Source organism: Hoplias malabaricus, chromosome 15 (genome assembly GCF_029633855.1).
Source record: "Hoplias malabaricus isolate fHopMal1 chromosome 15, fHopMal1.hap1, whole genome shotgun sequence".
NCBI classification, from domain to species: domain Eukaryota; kingdom Metazoa; phylum Chordata; class Actinopteri; order Characiformes; family Erythrinidae; genus Hoplias; species Hoplias malabaricus.
The window spans coordinates 25930001-25951864 of NC_089814.1; the positions used below are offsets into that span (position 1 = coordinate 25930001).

Sequence of the window (21864 nt, forward strand, 5' to 3'; positions counted from 1 at the left end):
CTTGCGAGGGGCAACACCCCCCCCACCTCCCGTCTTTTGCTTCTACAGCTGCATATGGCGAAGACTTCCGGTGTCGGTATCGGTATTAATATCGGCGATACTGGCTCTGTATTTACTTGGTATCGTATGGATACCAAAACTCCCGGTATCGCCCACCTCTAATATCCAGGACATGAGTTACAACTGTCTCATTTTTTGTGTCAAGCCAGTAACCTCGTAAGTCACTCTGGATTAAGGCGTCTGACAAAATGGCATAAATATAAATGTCAAGTCACTCATGACCCAGAGAAAATACCATAAGCGTCTTGAATTTCCCCTGGGGATCAATAAAGTATCTATCTATCTATCTATCTATCTATCTTACCTAGGCCAAGGAGAAAAAGGACTGGACTGTTGCTCAGTGGTCCAGTTTTGCTTTCAGATGAAAGTACATTTTGCATTTAATTTGGAAATCAAAGTCCCGGAGTTTGGAGGAAAAGTGGGGAGTCACACAATCCAAGCTGCTTGAGTCTAGTGTGAAGTTTCCACAATCAGCGATGGTTTGGGGAGCCATATTATCTGCTAGTGTTGGTCCACTGTGTTATATCAAGTCCAAAGTCAGTGCAGCCGTCTACCTGGACATTTTAGAGCACTTCAGGCTTTCCTTTGCTGAAAAGCTTTATGGAGATGCAGATTTCATTTTCCCACAGGACTTGGCACCTGTTCACACTGTCAAAAGTACCAGTACCTGGTTTAATAACCACAGTATCACTGTGCTTCATTGGCCAGCAAACTCGCCTGACCTAAACCCCATAGAGTATCTATGGCGTATTGTCAAGCTGAAGATGAGAGGCACTAGACTGCACAATGCAGATGAATTGAAGGCTAGGCTATCAAAGCAGCCTGGGCTTCCATAACACCTCAGTAGTGCCACAGACTGATTGTCTCCATGCCACACCGCATTTATGCAGTAATTTATGCAAAAGGATCTGTAACGAATCTATAGGAGTTTCACATTTTGATTATATTCTAATTTATTGAGATGCACTTGTGTGTGTGGTTTGTGCATGAGAAACAGCTGTAATAATTTTCGAAAAGAAACACTAAACAATTTATAAGAATAGAAATTTTCTCACACATTTAAGCCTGCTCTATCAGTATCATTTTATACTCATTATATTCATTTGATCTTTATATATTAAAGATGTTCACATTACACTTTATGAGCACTGTCATTCTGGAAGGTCAAAATATTTACTGTGTATTTAACTACACTTGGGTCCACAACTGTCCAGTGTTTAAAACAGAAAAGCTGAACTCAGTAACTACTCAAATATGACATTTGTAAATGTTGTGGTGAAGTCAACGGATTGATATATTATTCTTCCAGACAAAAATAATAAAAATAATAAACAATTTTGCAATTATGAACCAGACCAAGTGAATACAATATTTTCTTTAATGAATAATATTCTGCAGTTACAACTCAAGTGTTTCATCCAGGCACTTGTATCAGTACCAAGGTGCTAATCATGGAATGTTAGGTTTCAGCTACATTTGTCATATGATACAGCACATTTCTCTCAGTCTCACATGATATATTGTAATTACATAACACCTCTGTAGTGTGGCATGATTCTTTGTATTTTTGAACATTCAAGATAAAATGGCTGACAAACCATTAGAATATAAAATTGTGAGTCCCATATCAGCCATCACCACTGTATGCTACTCAGAAATCCTAACGTGACTACACATCATAACATTGCTCCCATGATTGCATGCACAAGACTGCAATCTTGAAGAGGAATGCCAACCCTTCTTGGCAATTTTAAGACAGGTTAATTGAGGTCACAGTGAGGCAAATGGAAGCTTGAAGACGTTCAGACCTAATGGTCAAAGTGAACCAGAATTATCAGCACATAATCGAAGACTGCTAGAATACTAGGGCACATGAACATGGCTGAGCAGAACTGAAGGGTTTGGCTGCTTCGTGCCCCTGTTCATCCTACTCCTTCTTTTTGTCCTTCACTTCTTCATCATCTGTGTACTCTGCAGGCTCCTCTCCAGGCTTCAGAAGTTTACCAATGTAATCATATTTTTCTGCAGAGCAAATGGTTAAAACATGTAAAGACTTACACTGTGTCTGAAATGGCTCCCTATTCATTATTCCCTATATTACTCAATGTACTATTGTAAGAAATTGAATTCAACAGGGTAGTGAATGCTTTTTGTTTTGTTTTGTTTCTTAAAAAAATTAACAAAATATATATTCGCTTTCCATTACTGTGCATGGGTTTTACACTACTTTTTGAAGTGCATTGTGGAATTGTTTTGGTGCACTGAAAATTCTTCACTATGTTTTCAGACTCTATTACAAAATGGCAGAAAAAATAGTGCACTATATAGTGATATAGGGCAGTTTCTTACATAGCATTAGTCACTAATAAGCTAATGATTATAAGCACTGTGAACAATGTGTTGTGTAATTGACACAGTGTCAAACCTTATTAATATATTATTATCCATATATAATAAATCAACTCAATATAAGAAAACAGAAACTCTAGCAGAAAAGAAAGGCCATCTTGTTACTTACGAGTGAATTGCGTCTCCCACTCGCTCAGACTTTCCTGCTGCATGGCATTAAGGTCTGAAAGATCATCATGTACATCTTTCAAGGCCTCCTTATCCAAACAAAATGTAGCCAATCCCCTGGAAGCATCCCTGCCTGCAAAGACCCCGTAAGGGCCCTCTGGAAAAATACAGAGCAAAAATCAGAACGGCCTGTTTGTTGTATGTATCTCTCTAAAGACAAGAATTGTTATCATTCTTTCCAAGGCAAAGAGTGTTCTCTTTGGGATAGCTCCTGGATAACATGGATTTGGTTATCCAGGCTCATGCACTTTTACCTGACTTAAACCTGACACTAGCAGGTTAGAGTTGACATTTCCCCTCATTGCATAATGATCTTGGAAAAAAAATAACTGAAATATCTGGCCAGAACCTGATCTTTGGCCAAGCACTGATCTCATTACTCATTTACAAACTACACACATCTTCAGCATGGCTTTGATACAATGTGTGTGCAAAAGGCAAATGAAACCCCTGATTAATCCCTTAAAATATGGAAAGAAGGTGAAGATATAAGCTTTAGAATGAACACTTAGGAAGGGTGAAACCAATATTGAATTTAATATTAATTAAAACAAATTTAATATAGTACTGAAAAAGATTTTATTTTGACTTTATTACTGCAGCACTTATATCATCATCATCATTTTTTGTGTCAGGTATTTGCCTGCTTAATAGCAGCCATTCTTGGCTTAAAACATGCTTTCAGTTTTTGCAGGGATATTTCACCAGGTCTTCAAATTTCAGTTTAGAAGTTGTTTGCACCATTTCCCCCCCTCTCCATTCATAAGTATCCCTAAACATATTCAGCTGGGTTTCTGTGGTGAGGGTACCTGGCTTTGGGGACACAAGCAGCTTCACTAAAACAAAACATTCCTTCCTCTGTAACACATCCTTTCAGACCCACAACACTAAGTTTCTTCTGGCAGTTAAAAGAATGACAAACACCTAAATATAATATACTGATTTTTCTCCCCAAAAGTCAAAAGCCTTGGTGATAGTTTTGGTGGTCTAACTGCTCTTGAATTGTTGTTAGACTCATTTTGGATGTCAATCTTATAACTGATCTACTCATATAAAAATGACTAAAATGTAGTCACTGGTCATTTTGAAAGAGAATTACATAAAAGAAAGATGGCTTTGAATTTTGCACTTTATTTTTTGACTGTGACAGTCAAAAAGTGCTGTGCAAAATGTGCTGAGCGCTAGGTTAAGGGTTATGGGGTTAAAGTTGCTGAATGTTTCAAGAGGTGCAAATTGACAAGGAAGGAACTAAGGGGTGTGGCCGAAATTACATGGAGAAATGTGAGTGCTGGACACAGGGAAAACAAAACAAAACAAAACAAACAAACAAAAAAACTACAAAAAGCCCGTGCAAACGCACACAGACGAACCTACTATATAATTTCATCAACCAAACAGGGTTCTGAGCCCTTTCAAATTTTTATTTTTTTATTTTTGTTTATTATTATTTTTTTGAGCTATTGTACCTGGTCCATAGAACTTCTTTCCTCTTGTCACATCGAATACTTTCCCATTGACGGCCATCAGTATCCTGGGGTTATTCGTTCCATCGAACTCCTTCAGCTCATCGAGAGTGAAATCCCTCTTCTTCAGTTTAGGTAACGGCTCATCGATCTCGCCCACGTCCGCGGGCTTATCCCCGCGCACGATCTTGTACAAGAGAAACAGACAAAGGCACAGCAAGCTCAGGTTCAGAGGTGAAGTGAAAATCTCCTGCAGGATTCCTGGAGAAGTTTGCTCGTCGTCCGCTTCAGCCATTTTCGCCCTGACTGTGCGTGAGAAAAAGAAAACACACAAAAAACAAAAAAGACGTTGGAGCTTAGTGAAGAACGAGTCGCTGCACCAATCACTTAAGCCGAAAACAGTAGACTGTTCAGGACCGTCCTATCAGATTCTTAGAAGAAAATAGGGGCGAGGTCTCATTCATATTTGCCTTTGTAACTTCGTTCAAGTGTGAAACTGAGGAATTAGATATTGTGATATTTTGGCTACGTATTTCAAATACAGAGACGGGCTTCACTATAAAAAAAAATCACGGGGCTATTCTACAAGGTACATTGTTTAAAATATAAAACTAAGACGAGAAGTGACAGTTTGGCAATTAAACTATAACAGGCAACGAGGAGAATCTCTCCCCGGGAGTTTGGCACGGCATAACGGAAAATACGACTCTGCTTCCCTGAACTGTGTCCATTATACGGTTACACGGTATTGTGCTGCTAAGCTCTATTTATGTGTAGAAGTGCCCCAGACCAGCAGGTGGAGAACTGAGTTCAACCTCAGGCTCCATTTCACACAGTAGAAGAAAAGATAAACTAGGAAAAACAAATCGCTTCACAAGCGTCTAGACAAAAAGTGCAGTGACGTGGCTCCGTGGAACCGACAGTGTGACACTCGACACAACCAGGGATTAATAGGTTTGATGATGTTTATCTCGGATATTTAACTGCTTACGTTTTATTTGTGTGGTCACTGTATCATTGCGACATATTTATAAGCTTTTCATTCGACTAATAATATAATGTTTACTGGTTTGACAGCACATCCATAGACTACACTATAGCTATATTCCCATCTAGGTCAGAACTAATATATCACAGAGCTTTCAGTCAAAACACGTTTTGATAGGGCACTGAAAGTAATTATGAGATTACAAGTGATAATTCAAATCATCATTCAAAATTAATATTTATGAACTGCGGTAACGTACGTTAATGAGATAACCTACTGTTTAATAAGAATGAGACATTATCTCATTGTCATAACCAGTTGTAAGTCATAATGACGATAGACTCACGTCTTATTATGACATGCTAAATCTAAATAAGATAAGCCACAATTATGAGATGCTAAATCTTACACCAATCAGCCACAACTTTAAAATGACCTTGTTTCTACAATTATTGTTTAAAAAAATGATTAGCTTCACTGACCATGCAGGAGCACTTTGCAGTTCTTACAGACTGTAGTTCGTCTGTTGCCATGCATACTTTATTATGCCCCTCTGTTGACCACCATTCTCAACTCTGTAGTGACACTGACATGTTAGTGGTGAATTAGAGTGTATGTTGTGTTGATATGATTGGATCAGACACAGCAATGGTGCTTGAGTTAAAAAAAAAACTGTATCCATGCACTTGTCACTCTATTTGACATACCTACCTCGTTGGTCCACTTTTTTAGATGTAAAATCAGAGACAGTAGCTCATCTATTGCAGTATGGCTTATTTATTATTTATTATTATTACTTATTATTATGGATATTATTTTGGTAGGTGGACTATTATCAATTCAGTAGTGACACAGAGGGGAAAACAATTTGTGTCAACAATTGTTGTTTTAAAAGTGCTATAAAAATAAAGGTGACTTGACTCAAGGTGTTTAAAAACTGTTGTGTCAGATATAGACTAACACACTACTACCATGTCATGCCATCATCCAAATGACACTACCATGCCGTCATCCAAATTACTTTTGTTCTGTTCTGACTACTGAAGAACAGAGGAAAATGGTGTGAACAATGAATGCAGAGCAACAGATGTGACTAGAGTCTGTAACAGCAGAACTACAGAGTGAATTTGATTTGTCAGTGGAGCTGATAAAGTGGACAGCGTGTGTAGAAACAAATACATTTGTTTAATGTTTTGGCCTATAGGTATAGTTTTGAGAAATGTTCTCATTGCAGTGTTTTTAGATCTGAATCTGAGGGTAAGTAATAGATGTAGTGTCATATGTTATTCTAAGTGCTCTCACCCATTGTGACTAAAACTCCATATGAGATATAAAGATCTACATATTAATTTGTTGGTTAAACTATGATGAAATATTTAATATTAATTTTATAATTAAAATGTTTCAAAAACCTTGACAAACACACTGTGTTTTGGCAGCCCATTGCAGGAAATTGCTATGGTTTAAGATGTCAGACAACGAAAGCCTAGGAAGTGGCCAAGTGGAAAATGTAGAGGGTCAGAGCCCCAAGGCACAGTCTGGGGATTCCTCTGCAGATTCTCAGAGCGACAGCTCCACAGACATTGCTACCACCCGCAAAACACGGAGGAGGCCAGAGAGCAAACCCAAACCCGAAGAACCCCCAGAGACACCCAGCCCTGCAGAACATGCACCAAAGGCGAGCAAAGTTTTTGTGTGGTTGTTTGTATTCCACAAGTTTAGCCATAGATTTGACCCAAAGACCAATGTATATGCGTACACATATTGATCAAGCACAGGGTTACTATATGTTGTTAATTCACTGATTTTCATCCACTAATGTGCTAAATTCTTTACAGGGAATGTTAGATGTTAGAATGTCATATAAAAATGTCCCAAAACATTAAAAATCATTACTTATCACCATTTCCACATGATGGGTAGACAATGTTGGGGAGTAAAAGAATACATGTACCTGCAGTATTTATTTAGAATACAAAATATAAGTAAATGTATTCTGATACACTGACAATGGGGAAAAAAATAACAGTATTTAGAATACATTTACATCGGCAAAATGAATCGATTACATTAAAGTATTTATCTACTGAACACGAGGATTACAGTTCTTATTCCCTGAGGTGGGTAACACCATTATATCAGCTAAGAAATGCCCATGCTGGCTGGGACCGTGCCATGTAATGAGGTGAAGAAGGGGGACATCCCACCCAACCAGAGAGCGAAGCCAATTATCCTCTCTTAGGAGTCCTGGCCATGGATGGCTGAGGTGATTGAACCAGTGATCTCCTGATGTTAGGGGCAGTGCTTAGACAGCTGGGCCACTCAGGGGTCCAATGGAACCCCATTTAGAACAATGGGCCTTTACAGTGTGTGAAAATTTAATTATGAATGAAACAATAGAAATACTCTAAAATAAAATTTCTGCTTTTTCTTTTTTTGAAGTTACAAAGTTACATGCTTTTTATCAGGAATGATAAGCAGCTTAGCCTAATCAGATCTGTCATGAAACACCAAGCGTGGTTTGGTAATGATAAATAATTTTGCTAGGACCTGGTAATTAGAATTGTCATTAAAATGGTATATTTCTTGATGGACATAATCAATAGTGAAAACCTTAGTCACTGCTAATAATGTCTGATATACAGTTATCAGAAATGTAAACATGTGTCAAGACTGAATTGATGTGTTCTTATCAGGCCTCTGAGCAGACGACTGTGTCCCAAGGTGGCTGGGGTTACTGGGGAAGCTGGGGAAAGTCCATCCTGTCCACCGCCACAGCTACTGTGGCCACAGTAGGCAAGTCACTTTACATTTATTTGGTGTTTGTGCAGAAAACAGAAATGAAATCTGCATTCAAGCTAGATCAAATCAAATCAAATTTATTTATATAGCGCTTTTCACAACTGATGTTGTCACAAAGCAGCTTCACAGAATTCCAGTAAGACAAGATTTGACATGAAATGTAAAGACAAATGTAAAACCCTCAAGTGAGCAAACCAGGGGCGACAGTGGCAAGGAAAAACTCCCCCAGCTGAGGAAGAAACCTTGGGAGGAACCAAGGCTCACAAGGGGTGACCCATCCTCCTCTGGTCAATCTACTGGTGATGATAGTTAGTAGTCCATGAGAACTTCAGTGTAGGGACAGCTTCAAGGCACTTGGTGGTTGCTGGAGCGTGGGCAGCTGGTCTGAAGCGTGGAGGAGGATCTCGACAGTCATCCATCAGTGTCCAGACAGACAGGTGGGCAGTCGTTTACTCGGAAAGATGTAAAGGGATGGAATTAGTTTTGAACTGTTTTGTGTTTGTAAAGTAGAAAATATGAAAATTTCCAGAGTGTGGCTAATGACTCCGGCAGATCTGACTATGACAGCATTAACTAAAAGGAGAGAACCAGGAGGACACACAGACACGGGAGCATCCTGAAACACTGGCATCCCTCCGCTCCACCGTCAACAAACCTGAGTGATCGCGAGAAGCGGCGGGACGACAGCACCAGCGTCTCAGTATACTATAATTCCCTGTGTCCATGGACCCCCTGGATCTGCCGCCTTTATCTATGGGGGAGCATTAGCTACCAAATGATAAACTAAACAAATGAGTTTTTAGCCTACATTTGAAGATTGTGTCTGAGTCCCGAACATTTTCTGGAAGATCATTCCAGAGTTGGGGGGCTTTATAAGAAAAGGCTCTTCCCCCAGCTGAGGCCTTCTGAATTCTGGGAACATTTAAAAATCCAGTATTCTGTGATCTGAGTGAACGTGGAGGCTCATAATAGGAAATTGTATCTTGAAGGTATTCAGGAGCAAGCCCATGTAGAGCTTTATATGTTAATAACAAAATTTTGTAGTCAATGCGGAATTTAACAGGCAGCCAATGAAGTGATGATAAAACTGGGCTGATATGTTCAAATTTTCTAGTTTTAGTGAGGACCCTAGCTGCAGCATTTTGAACTAGTTGAAGTTTTCTTAAATTGCTGCTGGTGCATCCTGACAGTAGTGCGTTACAGTAGTCAAGCCTTGAAGTAATAAAGGCATGTACTAATGTTTCTGCGTCCTGGAGGGATAAGGCATTTCTAATCTTAGCAATATTGCGAAGATGTAAAAAAGCTGTCCTAGTGATACTACCTATGTGTTGATCAAATGATAAATCCGGGTCAATTATGACACCAAGATTTTTTGCTGCTGAACCAGGTTTAACTGGAAAGTTAGCTAGATTTAAAATTAAATCTGATAATTTATTTCTTGTCACTTTTGGACCCAAAAGCAGGACCTCTGTTTTGTTGCTGTTTAGAAGGAGGAAGTTACGCAACATCCAGCCTTTCACGTCTTTTACACAGTCCTCTATTTTCTTAAATCTGTGTTTGTCATCGGGCTTGGCTGAAATATACAATTGTGTGTCGTCTGCGTAACAATGAATGTTAATGTCATGGTTTCTTATAACTGTGCCTAGCGGTAACATGTATAATGTAAATAATAATGGTCCTAAAATAGAGCCTTGTGGAATTCCAAATCTTACTTTAGAATAATTTGAATTTAGATTGTTTACTTTTACGAATTGATAACGTTCCGTTAAGTAAGATTTGAACCATAATAGGGCTGTCCCTGTGATTCCAACCATGTTTTCTAAACTTTCTATGAGAATATTGTGGTCTATTGTATCGAAGGCTGCGCTTAGGTCAAGAAGCACCAACAGGGATACGTGGCCTTGATCAGAGGCAAGAAGAAGATCATTTGTTATCTTGACTAGAGCTGTCTCTGTACTATGATGTTGCCTGAATCCAGATTGGAATTTTTCATATATATGATTCTTATGTAGATAAAACTGGTCAGAGATTCAGATCAATAACTATGCTGGCTGAAAGGATAATTGATCTATTAATGAAACACGGATACTGTGTCAGTTGCATCTGATGTTTTGTTTGTGTTCTGACCAAGGACAAGGGCTGTCTCAAGTTATTGAAAAGGCGGAGACGTCGTTAGGCATCCCCAGCCCAGAAGAGCTCTCTGCTCAAGGGGAAGATGAAGACAAAACAGAGGGTAATTACTGATATGCTTAGAATATGTCATCCTTGGGCATGCTCAGTGCTAAATGTCAGCTAGAGGGGTATAAATCACTTTAACTTTGGGCCTTGACAATATGCATTGGGCCGTGACAATTTGCACAATATATTTCCTCTTTGTTTTGATGCCAGAAATATGGCAACATGCAATGGAAGCCTTTTCTTTGGCAAAACAATGGTTTTTAACAAATGTTTATCATATTAAATTATCTCTTATACTTAAAAACCCACATTTTGTGATGCTGGTAATTATAAAACCTGCAGTGTTTCAGCTTGTTTCACTGTGCTACAAGTGAGGAACCATTTAATAAATAACATGCTTTTGTTATGATGAGTTTTTGAAAAAAAGTAATATTGATGGGTAATTCTACTGTGTTTAGCTCTGTCCAATCATGAACCAGAAAATACTTTAGATGAGGGAAACACTATGGGTGCGTCGATGGGAATGCTGTCTTCCAGCAGTATTGGAATGCTCTCTTCTCTCTCCAGTATGGTTCAGAATACAGTAAGTCCTTAATTTATATATATAAATATAATTGCCATTTTTAACATTAACACATTGGCTTTCAACCAGTAAAAACAGAATGAATACATGTTTTCAGAGACTTTAGAAATTAAATAAAAGCCAAAACCGGATCATTATTATTCAAACATATGCAGACCTTTCACAGGGTGACACACACTCACACATTTTCCTCACCCACTCTATGGACACTTTTGAGTCGCCAGTTCACCTACCAACATGTGTTTTTGGACTGTGGGAGGAAACCAGAGCACCCAGAGGAAAGCTTCCTTACTCGAACCCACAACCTCCAGGTCCTTGGAGCTGTGTGACTGTGACACTACCTGCTGCTATCTATCTATCTATAACAGACAGATAGTAATTTAGTCAAAATGATTAAGTGTTCATGGATGGGTAAAAATGTTCTATCACTGCTTGATTTGTGGCTGAGTGTTTTATGAATTTTCTGTACATAGCTTTGCCTCATTTTTCCTTTCCTGTACTTGTTGGGCAGGGTAAAACTGTTATAAGTGGTGGTCTGGATGCTTTAGAGTTTATTGGAAAGAAGACCATGGATGTGATAGCGGAAGGAGACCCAGGTTTTAAGAAAACTAAAGGACTGATGACCAGAACCTCCACACTCTCACAGGTGTGTTTTCACTACATGGTTATTAATGATTTACTACCATCTATTTGTCTTATTTTTATTCATCACACTTGCTCAATTTACTTTTGTTTATATAGAGATTTTCATAATGAATGTCATCGCAAAGCACCTTTACAGTACTCTGTAGGGTTTACAGAGATCTATAAGGTTTACAAAGTGTCAACATGTTAAGAGATTTAAACGTCAGGAGTATGTTATAGTTGATGCAAAATTTAAAAGGTAGTCATAGATAGAACCAGGCCAAATAATGAAAATTTCTAGCTCTGGTGAACATTCCTGTTGCTGAATTCTGAGCTAATTGAAGCTAATTGAAACTAATTTGATGCTTTGTATGTGCTCCCTGCAGTCAAACCTTTATGATGGGTATTACTGAGAAATCATCTGGATTATTGGCAGCATTAGCTTCATACGTTTCTCAAAATTGGGACCTAGTAGTAACATCTCTGTTTAACCTGAATTTAAAGGATTGTTTCATCATAAGTTGTGTGTCATCCAGTCTTTAATTTCTATTAGACAGTCTATTAATTTATTTAGACAGAGGACATAATTTGGTGTTGCTGATAAGTACAGCTGGGTTTCATCAGCATAACAGTTAACATCAATACTATGGCTACCCAATGGGAGCATATAAAGAGGGAAAGGACCAAGCACTGACCCTTGCAGAACACTCTATTTGACTAAAGCATGGTAGGAGAATTTGTTATTCAAATAACACATTGGTAACCATCCACCAGTTAGGATCTAAACCCAGAGAGGGCAGATCCTTAAATACCTACCAGATTTTCCAGCTTAGCAAGTAATTTCCCATGATATATGGTATCAAATGCTGCACTAAGATCAAGCAGCACCAGGATATATTCATTCATTTAATGTCTGTAACTGCTTATCCAGTTCAGGGTTGCGATTGGTCAAGGGCATACCCGGAATCACTGGGTGCAAGGCAGGAACAAACCCTGGAGGGGGCGGCAGTCCTTCACAGGGTGACACACATTCACACACCTACCAAGGTGTGTTTTTGGACTGTGGGAAGAAACCGGAGCACCCGGAGGAAACCCACGCGGACACAGGGAGATCACACCAAACTCCTCACAGTCAGTCACCCTGAGTGGGACTTGAACCCCCAACCCAAAATCCCTGGTGCTGTATGACAGCGACACTACCTGCTGTGCCACTGTGCCCCCACACCAGGATATATTCATCACAAAATTATGCATATACTATACAATTATATGAATATAGAAATTAATTATAATAAACTTTATATTTATAAATATCAGCTATTGTAATCAGCCAGGACAGGACTAGATCAGTACTGGATGAGATGGGTTATATTTTTTCCTTCAATATCTGAATCATATTTTCTGTAATTGCTTATGTTCAGTAAAAATGATTTAGTTTCTTCTGTTTTGTGCACCTCTTTCAAGGTTTTAAGAGAAGCAAAAGAGCGGGAAGAACAGCAGAAATCTGAGAATGTGGCCTCAGAAACAGAGAGGGTGGCTCATTATGGATTATTGTTTGATGAGTTCCAGGGCCTGTCCCACCTAGAGGCCCTGGAGATCCTGTCCAGAGAGAGTGAAGCAAAGGTAGGGACAATTCTTAAATATTTGTTTTGGGCTATGCATTATAATTTAAACCACTGGTTATTTTTAAATGCATATATTTTTTAAATCATGTGTCATTTTATACTTGATAAATCATATTGCCCCAAACACCTTTGGTTGATTAGACTTCTATTAACTTGGCCTGAATGTTACAAGTCATTTCTTTCCTGTTTGATTCCATTGTTTTGATGTTTGTCAATGAATTATTATACGGTAAGTATACCTTTTATATTAAGTTCCTTTTCAGAAATAGAAAGGTTTCACTGCTGTTCAAGAAGTTACTTAGTACTTCTAAATTGGTACTTTACTCAAGTTATTTTTGAGAAGGTACTTTGACATTTACTTGAGTCATTATTTTAACAATACTTTTGTTAATGGTATCAATACTTTTGTTAATGGTAAAAATGTTAATGGTATCTTCCTAATATAATTAGGATGTTATTAACCAAGAGGTATTTTGTATTGAACATGTTGTTTTGTTGCCTGCAGGTGAAGTCTGTACTGACCACTCTGTCTGGTGATGAGCTTGTCCAGCTGAAAGAGGAGCTAGAGCACATTAAAGAGTCATTCTCTCTCATGGAGTTTGATGAGGAGGAGGTGGACGATACAAAAGGTAAAGGCTAAAATGGAAACTGTTAATACAAAAGACAACAGTCAAGTCAAATATATTTGTACTGTACAAAGCACCTTTTACAACCTGATGGTATGGCAACTTTCCAGAAACTCAGATACTGAACACTTATTGAATGTATTTTTTTCCTGGAATTTTGTATTCTATGGTTTGTTCAGCTGTGTTGCTGAAAAGTGCTTAATAAACTGAAACATAAAATAAACATTCATTTTAATTTGTTTGCCTCTGTAGAAGATGATGGCGAAAACTTTGAAAAGGAACTGAGAGAAGCTCTTGAAAGGCTTCACATATCATCAACGGCTGAGAAGCTTTGCAAGGTGAAAATTTGACCCTGTTTTTATAAGACACTATTTGGCAAAGTTATTTTAAAATATAAAATGGGTGGCACTGTGGTCCAACATGTAGTATTGCATTCACACAGCCCCAGGGTCCTAGGTTTCAATCCTCACTTCAGATCACTGTCTGTGAATAGTTTGCTGTGTTCTGCGTTTGCTTTCCTCACACAGTCAAAAAAAAAAAATCATAGAAGTATTGGCTGTGCAAAACTGTCCACAGGGGTGTGTTTGTTTGTGATTTACTGACTGGGGGAGCGCGTGATGCCCGGTGACGGAATGGAGCCCTGTTCATGTTGTATCCCCAGACCCACCACAACCTGTAGGAAATGAATGAATGAATGAATGAATGAATGAATGGACGAATTAATTAATACATATTAAACATGATACATTTCTACCTTGTGACACCTCTCAGGCCAGGAAGAATGCATTCAGCCGTGTCACAGACATTAAAATGCCAACTGAAACCAAGCAGGAAGAAGAGGAGGGAACTGAGCAGAAGGCAGCAGTAACAAAGTGCACAGTGGAGGTATATTTTCTTCAGAATCATTTAATTGCTTTTAATATTTTTGATCATCTGACACCTTCAATTATTGGCATTTCTTATTTCAACAGAAAATAATATAGATCAGCCTCAAGTATAAACACTGTCAAAAAGAATATACATTCCTTGATATTTCACAACTCTTAACTTGTGTAAAAATACAGAGAGCCTGTACATAATGTACAGAAGTTAGGGTTAGGGTTAAAATGTACATTCAGGGTGTACAGTCTCAATTATATCTACATTCTCAAATATAAAACCAGACACAGTGAAGCGCATGAAGCTTTTTTTTTTTCTTCATTTTATATTTTTTCTATTAATGTGGATTTTGGAATGGGCTTTGAGATTTGTAGTGAGTAATCTGAAAGTAGCAATGAAAATAAGTAAAATAATAAATTTGAACTCTTGGAAATATACTTTTGAAACAGTATTCAGCAAAATAAAATATATATATATATAATGCAAACATGGTAACAAAGTACAGTTACACTAATGTTCTGAAGAGTTTTCACTTCACTAAAGGACAGAAAACCAAAAATAATGATTGGGTCCCAACTGCCCATAAAATTAAATGGAAAAGATTAATACTCAGTTCACAACTTTGTTGCATTGTTTTGTTCTCCTGTATAGGCTGCTCACTCATCTGCTATCACAAGCCTGGCTGAGCTCACAGCCAGATCCATCGAGCAGTTCCACAAGGTGGCAGAGATGTTACTTCACTCAAACAGCAAGGAGGTCACTGTCCTGGACCAAGCCAAAGTCCTTTCACAGTAAGTCCTTTCCATCTATCACATAGGAAAAAGGAAGATGGATATATTTGTACAAAAATATTTATGCTTCTTTTCAGAATCACCATTGTCCTCTGCAAGGAAATATCACTACTATCCAAAAAGTTCACAGCTTGTTTAACTACAATTGGGGTAATAGAGCCGAATCTCTTTTTCTGACTTTTGTATATTTGATATATTTTATTCATATGTTCTCATTTTCTATTAATCCACCTGTGTCTGTTGATTGTTGCATTTACTCATAATAAAGTGTAACAATAAATTACTCTTTTCTCTGCAGTCACACGAAAAGGCAGAAGTGCTTAATCCACTCATAACTGGTGTATTTCTGGAGGTTTGTTTCATAAAGATTCATTTTCCAAACTGTTTTGTTTACAACTATTTGATTATTGATGTAAAGATTAGATGTGTATTATAACATCTACATGTGAATATTGTATTTTTAAAGTACACTGTATAATACACTATATTGTCAGATATTTGTAATCATCTGTTTATCCAACATATAGGCTATTAATAATGAGTTTGTTTCCCTTTTGATACAGTAATAGTCTGCACTCTACTGGGAAAGCTACATATCTGTAAGATGTTTTGGTAGTCAGCCACATAAACATTAGCAAAGCCAGGTACTGATGTTGGATAGTTAAGTTTAGATCATAAACGTCACTCTAACTCACCCCAAACAGTCGATAGAGCTTCAACATTCACACCCCAAAGCCTGGGTCTTTATACCTGTCCAGCCAACATTTGGCATTTTGACTGTATGATTATGTGCAGCTGCTTCAGCTGTCCCATTCTGTAAGCATTTTTTTTCTTGTGATTATATACAAGCTGTGCACAAGTATGTTTTATTTATGTTTAATGCTGATGCCCAATTAATTGAATGGTAACGGTCTTTCTCTATGCTTCATTCCCAGGCTTCTAACAGTGCATCATATATCCAGGATGCCTTCCAGCTCTTAATGCCAGTGTTAGAGGTGTCCCACATTCAGAAAACTGTTGACTCAGGCCACCACTGACCACTCTGCACTCTTTACTGTGCCAAAACAAGGATGAGATCCACAGCAAATGACTATAAGGGTGAACTGTCATATTTTGAATAGAATCAAATATTGTTTGGTGATGTGTTTTCATTTTCTTGAGTAAATGCAGCAAAAATTCTGATGTAATGTATGGAGGAGTTCAAGAGTTGGTATTTCCAATGAAGTATTAATGAGGGTCTTATTTCATTTTGAAAATAAGTTAGGTAATGGTGTTCTCTGTATCTGGCTGTGTATAAAGAGTCAACTATTTTTGTCTTATGCAGAAATCAGCAACTGATTTACATAGCCTCTGTCCTAATACCTATTTTTGAACTAAATTCATTAAGGACATCTAAACAGTATTTTTACATATACCCTTAAAAATGAGCTACAAAGACATTGTTAATATGAGATATATGAAGACAGTGATATTTAAAGGACCTCCACCTGATCTAAAACATTCGAATTTGGAAAGAACTTCTATGTTATTTAAAGGTTCTTTAAAGGCTTAATGGTTATTCAGAGTTACACATTTATTAATCTTTATGAAAACAACTGAGATTTTTTGGAAATGTTCAAATAGCCTTTGTGGCACCTTTTTTTAATGTTAAAATGACTGTGTCTGAAAATTTGAACTTTTTTTGGTGGAAGATAAAAATGACTATTGCTAATTTTACTGCTGTCTGAATACTAAATATTATTAAGGTGCATTTTCACCTAAGGATAAGATGTTGAGTTTCTATGCTATTTGTATAAGCAGAGATAGAGTTATAGCAGTATTTGAATACAATGGTAATTTTGACGACAAAAATGACAAATTTTCCTTTGTTATTGGAAATCTTAAAGAGAATGTAGGTTACATGTAAAATAACCAGTTGTGTGTGTTGTATAAGGTTGTCTTGTACTCACTTTAAAAGTGACATTAGGTGATGTACATAAACTTGACTCTCCTTCGTGTGATTGTAATGCCATAGCAAAACGCTACTGAGCTAGTTTTTATGGCAGAATTTTATACCTTTTTTTTTTCTCTCAAAATGTCTCCCTATTGCCCTGTGGTCATTAAACCTCCAACAGGCTCACTTACTAAAACTTAGGGTCAAATACACAATTTGGAAAAAACATTTTAATTTTTTTAAAACCAATATAAGGCTTCTTTCACAAACTTTACATTATGTGGATATTCTTATAACTTCACTCTGAAATGTTTCATGAAAAGCTGTTAGGGAACCCAAAAGAGTAAAACATAATACAATTAATATTACCAGTGTGTACCAGGTTACAGGTTGGACAGGGAGAATTTTCATTGCCAAAATCAAAAGCATATACTATTTTAAATAATATATTAAAGGTCACTCTATGCTCAATAAAGCATGTTTTATTGTATTTGATGTACACAAGTGTTTTCTGAGGAAGTATAAACCATGTTAAAATGATTAAATTAAGAACGCAATAAATGAGCACAAATACTAGAGCAACAGACATTTTATCTGCATGACAAAATCAACAAAACATACAGGGTAAATTTATATATTAATACAAAAACACAAGGCTAAGAAGCTGAACTTTGGGTTGAAGAAGGGGAGGCAGAAATGTTTAGCTGTTCTAACTGTTTTGTTAAAGATGCCTCTGTGTTTTCTGCGGACTCTGTCAGTGGCTCCAGGAAGCACCCCCCAGCGACCTTCTTTCCAGTCAGGGGGTCCACAACTGCTCCAACTTTAAACACTATCTCTGCCAATTCATGTTTGACGTGTTTTGACCTCCTCTCTGGTAAAGCCTTCAGTAACACAATGTCCCCAACAGTGCACTGCTGCAAGGCATCATGGGCGAAGTAGGTTTTCCTTTTGTTGTAGTACTGAGAGCAAAGCAGGACAAAAATTATTTTGTATTAAAACATAACCATTACATACAAGTATAATGTAAACTAATGTGTACAAATGGGTCAGTTTTGTAACACTGGAAATACAGTAATTAAATTAAGTTAAAACTAATGTGTGATCAATTAACTGGTCAGTACCTTCGATCAGACAGCATAATATTACACACGTGCACAGGGTATTAACATGCGTTTTGTATCCACTTCGTATCTGGATATACGCTGAATGGACTCTGTTTACACTTGTTATTAAAATGCATCCCAAACCTGACCAAATGAGATGCCATTTTACATTCCCGAATCAGAAGCCATTCCAAATCCTCCAACTGGCTGTAAACATGTCAGAAACCATGTTACTACCAGTCTATTCCCAAGGCTTGTGAGAGTATAATAAACATTTAAACAGGCAGAGATTCTGCATGGAAATGGATGTGTCCTGCAGCCATGATTTCTGCAGTGGTCAGCACCAGGACTGTCCCACAGAATCTTTGGACATGACAGAGAAGCCAAGACTGGTGGGAAAGAACTGTGTCCTGTAGGACAAGAATTCCTGTCATGTGTTTGTGCAGGACAAAGGACATTCAAGTTAATTTGTGAAAAATCCAGCCACAGACCTCCAGAAAAAAAACATCATAATTCAGCTTGTGTAACTCTACCCAGACACCAAAAACTCATTATGTTTGAGGGTGTTTACACCTAGCTTATAATGCAGACAAGTAAAATACAAACATGATCCGATCACCCAGAAGTGCTCTTGAGAACCCTATCTGCTTAACTTAAACTTAGCCTTCTCCAATCCTTAGCATCAGTTTTTTGTTTGTTTTATGTTAGGAAACTATACAAATATAAACAAAACCTCGAGACTCATTTTTGGATTATATTTTTGTATGTTAGGGGAACAAAAGGAAAGTTAAAACAACCTGCTTTTGCAAAAGAGGTTCTAGATTATCGAGTGTTAAAAACAGAATTCATTAACATACCTTAAGTAAATATGGATCCAGGACAAGTCTGGTGACCCGGACTTTTGCAGTCTTCCTCATCTTGGTCCCGATCACTCGGCCGATGACCCACTTTGCATGGACCGATGCTTGTTTCAAGGACATTTTTAAGACTTCCTATGCCTAGAAATGTACAAAATCTGTGCTTTAATACCTGAATATAGGTTTTCAAGCAATATAAGTTAACATGATTCAAAAAGCCTACAATTGCTACGGTATGGAAGTGCAACAGTGCCCATGGCATGTGTGACTTGCATGTGTGTGCTGGTACTACAGATAGGAGGCACATTTTGGGATTTTGAAAGCGACATATGCAGTCATCAAGTCCATATATAAAGAAGTCCAGTTATTTCAGCAAGACAATGGCAGGTCGCATTCTGCACATGGCTTCATAGACAGTGTGTGTGTGTGTTCTCGATACCTGCAGTCCAGATCTGACTCCTATTGTGCAACCACGGTAAAGTTAGTTTTCTTTTCGATATTAAAAGAAAACTAACTTTACCGTGGTTATTGAGCATCATAAAGAAGAGGATCAAACAATGACTACGATGGATTGTAGAGCAGCGAACGTTTTCTATTCAGTGGAAATGGGAAAATCCATCTCCGATATAATTTGTAGCCTCAATTCCCAAACGATTAAAAGAGTAATAACGAGGAAATGTGATAAATGGCAGACGTAAATATGCTGTTGTGCCTAGTTTTTGAGCGTGTTTGGCGCTTCAAATTTAAATACAATCAAACTGTTCCGTGAAAACGGAAATCTTTTGTGTTTGTCACTTAAATAAACGTTGGAAAACAAGCGTTTACACATTGCTCTAAGTATTCTCTAAGTTAAATCTCTTTCTCATCTGATTGTAATTATCCTTAAACGTATATGCTACGGGTTTTACGGTTTTCCACTGTCCGTAACTCGCCCACCGTAACACTAACCATACACTGGTGTGCTTGTGGTGGTCTTACCTCTCTGTTCAAGGTGATATTTTTACAGAAACGTTGAATTTTAATGAAAACCTCCAGAGCAGTGAATGCACACTGTGAATGTCAAAACCAGCGGCGCGTGTTGATGACGTCGTCTACGGCGTGTAGGACTGTTTTCTATATAACTTTTTCTATAGAATTTTGCATTATCGTCTATATAAGTTTTTTTCTGTATGTCTTGGCTGTGTGATAATGATAAAATAATAACAATAATAATAATAAACTGACATTTTTCACACGACATTTAGAAATAATATGCATTATATTTTACAAATGATTTGTAAATAGAAAAATGTACATTGAATGAACGAAAGACTTTACACTTTTACAAAAATAAAATACAAAAAAAAAAACATAATATACTTATGACAATTAATGGCATGAAAAATGTCATGTAATTTCCATTTACCCATTTTACACCAACTAAATAAAGTAGTGAAATCAGGAGCACTGTGATCTGAATGAACTAAAATCCAGTAGCCACACCAGCCCTTTGCGGATAACACTGCCCAGTCCTGATTTAGGGTCTGGTCAAGCCTGTAATGGACCTTTAACAAACAACAAAAGTTTTGACATTTCTGGGTTGATAACCTTTGAACAATAAGACTTATTGTAAATCTGTAAATCTGTTGAGCCCAATCGTATATACCCAGTTCAAATCCCCCACACCATTGGTTCCTGTGGTTGATGTCGTCATGTGGTTGGATGAAATGTACGTATTCCAGCTGTCACTATACAACTCGGAAAGGACCATCAAAACGATAAGATGGTTAATGCGTGCAACTCCAGTTTGTAGAACGATAGACAAAACAGTTGTGTAAATTTATCATTTATGACAAAATTAACCTTAAAAATTTTCCATGGTTAATTGTCTGTGAAACAGAACACAATTTCTATAATAAGATTAAATTGTTCTTTATATATTTATTAAACGTGTATTATTTATTTTATACTGGGTATAGCTTACAGTAATTAATGGTTAACATTTTTCATCTTATTTTTTCATTAACATTATTGATGATTACTGTAACACTTCAATTACTAAATCATAATCATTCTGAGATTTATTTTATACATGAGGAAAAAGGGGACAGTGATAAGTAATTCATGAACTCTTATTTTTACCAAGATCCGTGTATTGTAAATACTGAATAGAATAAATGCACTCTTAAAAAACTCACAAACTATTCAGTAATATACAATTTTTGAATATATCTCTAATTAAGTTTTTAGTTCACTATAATGTAGAAGAGTTTCAAAAAATTATATGATTGTGAAGGAGGGTTATTGTGTGATTAGCTCATAAAAATACAACTCTAGCTAAATTATTACTGATATGTCTATTCATTTATGTACCTATGTAACAATTAACTTGAGTTGAACAAAACATATTTATGCATGTTTTTTTTTAATTAACAGCAACTACATTTTACTTTACATGCTACATCACCAACCATCACAATAGCGTCTCTACAGTGCATTTCCCCAAGAAATTTGTGCTCTCCTTATCTACAACCACTGACTAGACCTTTCAGCTATTTCTGATTATTCCTTCACATAATTCCTTCCCTTAGTTTCCGGCCCCTGATGGCGAACTGCACAAGCAGGGATGTGGCCGATTTGGCTACAAATCCTCTAACACCTATCTCCACCGGTGTTACATGTGCCTGCCACCCACGTTCCCTAACTTCAGCCACCAAATCTGCATCCTCAAATGGAACAGTTAACTATGAAATAAACTATCCGTTTACTTTCAGACCACCATGTCTGGTTTCAGTT

General features: G+C 37.3%; 3 protein-coding genes across 3 annotated transcripts; 1 reads left to right on the plus strand and 2 right to left on the minus strand.

Moving 5' to 3' along the window:
• Nucleotides 1-1432: 1432 nt before the first annotated feature.
• pgrmc1 (progesterone receptor membrane component 1) lies at nucleotides 1433-4483 on the minus strand. Its single transcript, XM_066645542.1, has 3 exons — nucleotides 4104-4483; nucleotides 2579-2734; nucleotides 1433-2082 (listed from the first exon to the last, which is right to left on the minus strand). Exons 1-3 carry the CDS (start codon nucleotides 4393-4395, stop codon nucleotides 1988-1990), a joined length of 543 nt encoding a protein of 180 aa, XP_066501639.1. The 5' UTR covers nucleotides 4396-4483; the 3' UTR covers nucleotides 1433-1987.
• Nucleotides 4484-4865: 382 nt separating this feature from the next.
• On the plus strand, nucleotides 4866-17626 carry fam114a2 (family with sequence similarity 114 member A2). Its single transcript, XM_066645541.1, has 14 exons — nucleotides 4866-5054; nucleotides 6528-6766; nucleotides 7785-7884; nucleotides 10022-10123; nucleotides 10527-10651; nucleotides 11163-11297; nucleotides 12740-12898; nucleotides 13406-13529; nucleotides 13779-13864; nucleotides 14298-14411; nucleotides 15057-15196; nucleotides 15274-15346; nucleotides 15495-15548; nucleotides 16132-17626. The coding sequence occupies exons 2-14, from the start codon at nucleotides 6557-6559 to the stop codon at nucleotides 16231-16233; spliced, it is 1524 nt and encodes a 507-aa protein (XP_066501638.1). The 5' UTR covers nucleotides 4866-5054; nucleotides 6528-6556; the 3' UTR covers nucleotides 16234-17626.
• Nucleotides 17627-17633: 7 nt separating this feature from the next.
• mrps17 (mitochondrial ribosomal protein S17) lies at nucleotides 17634-20204 on the minus strand. Its single transcript, XM_066645543.1, has 3 exons — nucleotides 20068-20204; nucleotides 19090-19230; nucleotides 17634-18088 (listed from the first exon to the last, which is right to left on the minus strand). Exons 2-3 carry the CDS (start codon nucleotides 19210-19212, stop codon nucleotides 17786-17788), a joined length of 426 nt encoding a protein of 141 aa, XP_066501640.1. The 5' UTR covers nucleotides 19213-19230; nucleotides 20068-20204; the 3' UTR covers nucleotides 17634-17785.
• Nucleotides 20205-21864: the final 1660 nt, after the last annotated feature.